At 30.0% G+C, this 6,869-nt stretch overlaps 1 protein-coding gene across 1 annotated transcript; it reads right to left on the bottom strand.

Moving 5' to 3' along the window:
* Nucleotides 1–3,771: 3,771 nt before the first annotated feature.
* Nucleotides 3,772–4,798, bottom strand: LOC114189002 (ethylene-responsive transcription factor ERF023). Its single transcript, XM_028077696.1, has one exon. It carries the CDS (start codon nt 4,538–4,540, stop codon nt 3,986–3,988), a length of 555 nt encoding a protein of 184 aa, XP_027933497.1. The 5' UTR covers nt 4,541–4,798; the 3' UTR covers nt 3,772–3,985.
* Between the last annotated feature and the right edge of the window lie 2,071 nt (nt 4,799–6,869).

Genomic DNA, 6,869 nt, shown 5'->3' with positions numbered 1-6,869 from the left:
CATTTGTTTTTGTGCAGAACCAAGGAAAAGGTTGTAACACTTTTAGAAAGATTTTGACTCGCATTCAAAATAATTAAAAGGTTAAATATAATTTTGGTTTCTCTAACTTTTTTTTTTGTATTTAAAAAAAAAAATATATATATATATATATATATATATATATATATATATATTTATCACTCTTTTTGTTATGAAAACAGCCATCCCAATCTCATAACCGTTATAATGCATAATTAAAAATATCTTTCATTAAATTACTTATAAAAGTGAACAATTTTAACAAATTTTATCTTTGGAGTAAATTACTTATATTTATCCTTTTACTTCTCTTTCTAAACAATATATTATTTTTGTAATTAATTTTTTGTTTTAAGCTTTGTAAATATGCTGTTTTTGTTTTTAAGTCTCACGCGATTCTATAAGTATATATTGACATGATATTTGATTACATAATCGTCGGTATTTATGTAACAGTGAGGGACCATAATAAAATTTTAAAAATTATAAGGACAAAGTAAATTACATAACTATGGTTATAATTACATATATTAAAGTTATATTTAATCCAGTAATTGAATTAAGAACTTTTTTAAAAACATGACAATGATATATTATTCATTTTTTATGAAAATGAGTTAATATTACTTACACTCTAGGTGACAATTTTCCAGAAGGCATAATTTTTTATAAAAAATGGAAATATTTTATAAGTTGTTTGAATAAATATTTTTGAAAAAAATTAATTGAAATTTTATAAATTTACTAGACCAATTTAATTATTTAAAATTTGATAATTTCAAATTTCAGTTAAAAATAATAAGAATTTGATTTTTTTTTCTCTCCTCTCTCTAATCCGCATTTTTTAAACTATGTTTGCTTAATTTACTTTTAATTGTTTTTTATTGATGTTTGGAACAGTTTATTTTATATTGAAATGAATAGTACTTTTTTCAGTAAGTTCAATTCATAAATAATATCGTTTTGAACATCAATAATATTGTTATCAAAAGCGAATCTTCCCGATTAACGATAACATATACTTCTTTCCATTTATGATATTTAAAGTTGTTTTCAAACTATGTGAATCAAATAGGTTAGAATTATTTTTCAATCAATATCATTTATTAATTAAAATTGACATTGGTGTTTTCCAACTGATTCCAGCCAAGATTTTTTAATTAGTGTGAATTAAACTTCTCTATAATTGATAGAAATCAAATTTATCAGTTGAAGCTAATATACAATTTTTTTTTGTATTAATTTAATGAATCTATTATTGATGTAAATTAATTTTTTTGCCAGATGATATTAACATGGATTATTATTTTTATTTCAGATTATTGTATGGAATTTTTTTTATCTATTTATATAAGTCATAAGTATATTTTTTAGTTCGTATAAGTGTGTTACAGTTTTCTTGATTGGATTTTTTTAGATAGGTCAAATGAATACTTTTAATTCAAATTTGTAGTAATTTTTTTTATCAATGTATGTAAGACTAAAATAGTAATTTTTTATTTAATGATAATTAAAGTATTTTATCTAAATATGAAAATTAAAATTAAATACTAAAGACGGGAAAGTGTGGGAAAAACGTAGTTTTAAAGATGTTTTGATAGGATAAAACATATTTAGTACAAATAATAATATAAAACATGTATTTTTAAAATAATAAAAAAATATTTTTTATTTTATTTTGGAAATATAAAAATATTATCTGAGTTATTATATTTCTTTATTCTTTTTTTAAAAGTATAGAAATTATGTTTTTTAATCAATGAGCGTTGAAATATCAGACTTGAATTATTTATAAAAGTAAAAATTATAATAGTAAAAATACCCATAAATAAACAAACACTTTAAGGATTAAAAATATATTTAAATTAAATTGCAATAGGTATTCCAAGATTTCGTAAAATTACATTATTATTACTAGCTTTTTGAATATCTAAAACTTTCCTTATAGTATATGTTGCAATGCTTTATAAAACTTAAAAGAGTAGTTACTATAATTTACTCTCAAAATTATATTATTCTTTATTGAAATACAAAATGATTAAATTTAGGCAGACTGTTGTAGATAACTTAAACTAAAATTATTACTGGTAAAGTTAGTACTGGTCATACATTTACCGAGTCATTGAATAAATTTTGGAATCTCTTGGACTATATATACCTGACATTGAATCAATTCTGTCTCACAAACTTTTCTAAAATGTTATGCTTTTTCTCAGTTATGACATTTTGTTTAATTGCTGTACAAAAATGTGTTTATAAACATTATTTTGTCATACGTGCTTACTCCGACAAAATAAAAAACAAGAAGAACCACGGATCATATATTTCCAAGAATTTGTCGTTGTCCTCATTTTGTTCTGCATATTGTTCTTTTATGCAAATGCTTAAATCATAAGTGTATCTCTTCTGCGAGCATAGCTCAAAACGGGGAAGATGTTCCAAACTTCGATCATAGTGTTAACGTCTGGTTAGTGTTTATACAATTTTGAGAATTTTGAGATGAACTGCGGTAGTTTGACACAAATATTACTATTTGATACTCATATAAATTAATATTTTATTTAAATAATATTTTATTAAAAAAAATAATGTCAAATGGTAATTATTTGGAAACGGTGGTGCCAAAATAACTTTTTACTTTTGAGATATATAAATTTGATATACTCCTAATATTTTATATATTCATTTCAGATTGGTATAACTTGTACAATGTCATTAGTTAGCATGAAACCATAAATGGTTATCTCTATTTATTATCTCTGGTGTTATATTCATTACTTGGAACTCAACCACCTACGTACGAGTGTTTTTGATATAACTATTAAAACAACATTCTCAAGAACTTAAAAAAATACTAAATGTTTTCTCGGAATAATTTGCCACAATTATTTCCCACATCAAACATTTACGAGAACTCCATGTAATTTTATTATCACAGAACAGAAGAAAAAAAATTGAATCAAAGATATTCAGAATACGATACACACACGTAGAAGAATAAACTTCAAATACCTTCTTTATAATGTGTTATCACCAAGAGAGAAAACTATAATATAAGATGGGGATTTTAATAAAGAGATGCAAATGGGAAAAAAAAAGTTTGAAAATGATTATTTTCTTATAAATGCTTGATGTGAGGTGTATATTGCACCACTTGTTTATTGCGATATACAACCACCATTTGGCATTATACACAATTAGGGCGTCCTTTTAAAATAAATCATTGCGCGTGATGTGGACATTTTGATAGAAACACGGAAAAACACTAAAATTGAGATTGCGGTTTAGAGTTTATAATCACGATTTCCAAAAATACACATTGTAATAATAAATAATCATATTTATAATCAATTAATACTATGAAAACTAGTGTACGAAAAATTAGTAAAAGAACTTAAGGATGAATGAAATGAAGGAAGCAATGTGTTATATATGTAGGGTTACGTTATCATTTATTAACATGTTCTTGTGATTACATTTTCAAATATGAACCAATCCATCACTGTCATAACTCATTTTTGGTTGAAGACATTCTGCTATGGAAAATTGGAAATTAGAAAAGAGCTCAGAAGCTTTAACACCGATTTTTATAAAACATTGTTTATGTATTCCCATGATTAGTTAATGCGGGTTGAGTTTTTCTTTGTCACTCGAAATCTCAAACGATTAAAAAGTGCAAGACTCTTGAACCAGTTAACCTTTTCCATTAAAACTCATTCAAGAAAAACCCAAAGCTCTTCTTTTTACCAATTATGTACCAATCCAAATACAGGGAAGCAGTTAATGATAAGAAAAGACAAGTTTCAATGAAAATATATTAATACTACTACTGATGATAATAATTATTATTGTTTATGACAACAGGAACAGTTGGCATATACGATGTAGTAATACTGATAGTAACATATTTATAAATTTATAAATAAGAAACATACCAAACCCTGAACACCATTAATACAGATACAGATTATAGACACGCCAGGAACGACGGTTGCTGCGGCGAAAGCTCCTCCTCCGTCCAATCGGCGATGTCGCCGGAGGTGATCCACGAGGATCCCCCGGGGCAGCCCCAGCAGCACTCGCCGTCCATCAGCTCCGGCAACTCAATCTCGCCCCAAAAATCGTCGCCGCCGCTGTCTCCGTCATCATCGGCAATGCTGCTTTTCACGTCACTGCCAGCCGCTTTCATCATGCGCGCCGCCTGGGCCGCCGCGGCCTGAATGTCCCTGGCCGTGCGGGACGGCGGAAGCGGCAGGGAGTCCACCTCGTCGGGGAAGTTGAGCTGCGCCTTCCGACCCTTGAGGCAGTACGCTGCGACGTCGTACGCTCGAGCCGCCATCTCTGGCATCGGAAAAGACCCCAACCATATGCGGTTCTTTTTGCGCGGCTCCCGAATTTCGGAGACCCATTTTCCCCAGCGGCGCTTGCGGACGCCGCGGTAGACGGGGTGGCGCGTGCCGGACCTCGCGGTGGCGGTGGTGGCGGCGGTTAGATCGTCATCGGGGCAGGGTTGATGGTCCATTCACAGTGTGTTGAGTGGCATGCGTTTTGGTGTGTCGGAGATTTATAAGGTTGATGAGACGCTAAAGGGGGTGGTGGATGAGATTACGTAAGTACCCTCGCAGATTCATAAAGGGTTTTGAGACTTTAAGGGACCAGATTACTCTTTCGACGTAAAGACCCAGCATGCAATTAATTATGGATGCCATGTTTCATACATGACTACGCGCGGAGTCTTCGCTTCAAACTTTTTTGAACCACTTTTCATTTTTATTAATCAATTTTTCGAATGTTATAGGCTTTCAAAAAAAAAAAAATTATGGATATCTGATATTTTAATAAAATCAATTAATTCTTTATGTTTCTAGTGATTTCAAACGGTATGCATGCATTTTTATCTTTTAAAGCGTCTTTTTAGATGAGCTGGATCAAAAGTATACACAGCAATATCTTCTTCTTTTTTCTTTCTCCTTCGCGGTCTCTGCTGTAATGTGACAAGTGTTGCTGAAAATATCTACGATCGTGGTCAAATTACGTTAATCTCTATTTTTGTTTTTCTTCTTTCATTCATGACTCGCGGTTGAAGGTTTGACGAAGACACACTAAGAACATTGAAATTAACGCGACGACACTGGTCTTTAACTTGACAGATTCAAAAATAAAGTAAAAATTCGTCCTTCAATTTAACTTGCTAAAAAATGGGAGATAAAGTTATAATAATAATAATAATACAAGAAACATAAAAACGACTTGACTTATACATTTTAACAAGCATGTTGGGAGCTATATTGAGAAAGAAGTGTGAAATTGAAATTAAGTAATTGAATCGAAAGCATGGAAAGAACGTGAGAGGCACGGCATTGAGTGGAGCATATAAAAGTGTGTGTAGATGAAGAAGATGATGTTGTGGGTGCAGTGACGAATGTGTCCCTGCCTTATTTGGTTGCTCACAGCTTCACATGGGGGAGTGTGGCACGAGAATTGGGTGAATGTTTCGGCTTTTGGTTTTGGTGGGTGGGATTATGGTTCGATTGATAATGATATAATTTTTTTTTTGCTGATTATGTGATTGATAATGATATGAGGTTATTATGAACATAAACAAGGCCAATGTGTCAGTGTAAGAGGCACTGGCTTCATCATAATATTGCCAAATCACATTTAATGCCCAATTTATGTTAACATTTCGGTATGATTGTCAAACCCACGTACTATACCCTACGTACTTACGTTTAATCATATTACTTAGCTGTGATCAAGATTATTAGCAAGTGCTTTTTTTACTAAATTCCCGTTCTTTCTTTTTTTTTTTTTCGTTCAGTCTTAAACTCATAATTCGTTCTTCGATTTCTGTCCCGTGACAAAGATTGACCTAATTTATAGCATTCATGACTTTTCTCCCTGCTTCTATGTTAAACTTTTAATATGATCTTTATACGTTTTGCTAATTTTATGATATAGCATTCAAAATGCAATAATTTTGTTCTGTGGTATGCAGCTTATAATTAAATCCACACGTTGAAAAGAAAATATCTGAGTAACTTCACTTATAATAATTATGCACTTGCCACAGCTTAGTTTTATTTTCTTCTCTCAATCTAATCTTTCCTGTTTTTGGAAATTATGTATGGTTTCGAACTCTTTGCTAGTGCGAACAATTAATATTTTCTTTATATCATAGTAAATTAGTGATGCTTAGAAAATATAATTGGAACAGTTAATATTTTGTAGTTTTTCATGGTACTTTTTGTAAATTGAAAATTTTCTCTTTGTAAAGATGTCCTTAATAGCAACCCCTTTTTGTGATTATACTCGTATACTCCCAATACACGTCTTGGTTACGGTCTACGAACCACAGTGGATATTGAAACAATTAATTTTGATAATGCTATAGTTAATTTTTTTTCTTCAGATTATGGGGTTAAAAAGACCATCTCTTTAGTTAAAGGATAAAAAATAATCTGAACTCAACAATAAAAAATTTAAACTTTTTTTAGTTAACTGTATAATTAACATTAAATTAGACATGGTTCATTTAATTATTATGATAGGTAGATAATTTTTCTTTTCTTTTTTTTTAAGTATTTAATTTTGAAAGGATATAGTTGAAAGCATGTTGGTCATCCATTAATTAATTTTTACATATTGTCAACAATAAGCGAGTTTATGAAGTGGTGTCTTAAAAATAACCTAATCCCATTTGACTAAAAAAATATATGAGGAGAAATTTACTCTAAACTGTGCTGAGAACCTTTATTGATAGTGAGAATAGATTACCCTTTCTTATTTATTCTCCGCCGTATAAGTAGTAAGTAATACACAAGATCCACTTGCAAGGGTGATGATGGGAG

This window comes from Vigna unguiculata, chromosome 6, assembly GCF_004118075.2.
Source record: "Vigna unguiculata cultivar IT97K-499-35 chromosome 6, ASM411807v1, whole genome shotgun sequence".
In the NCBI taxonomy this organism is placed as follows: Eukaryota; Viridiplantae; Streptophyta; class Magnoliopsida; order Fabales; family Fabaceae; genus Vigna; species Vigna unguiculata.
This window is presented reverse-complemented; position numbering and strand designations above follow the sequence as displayed.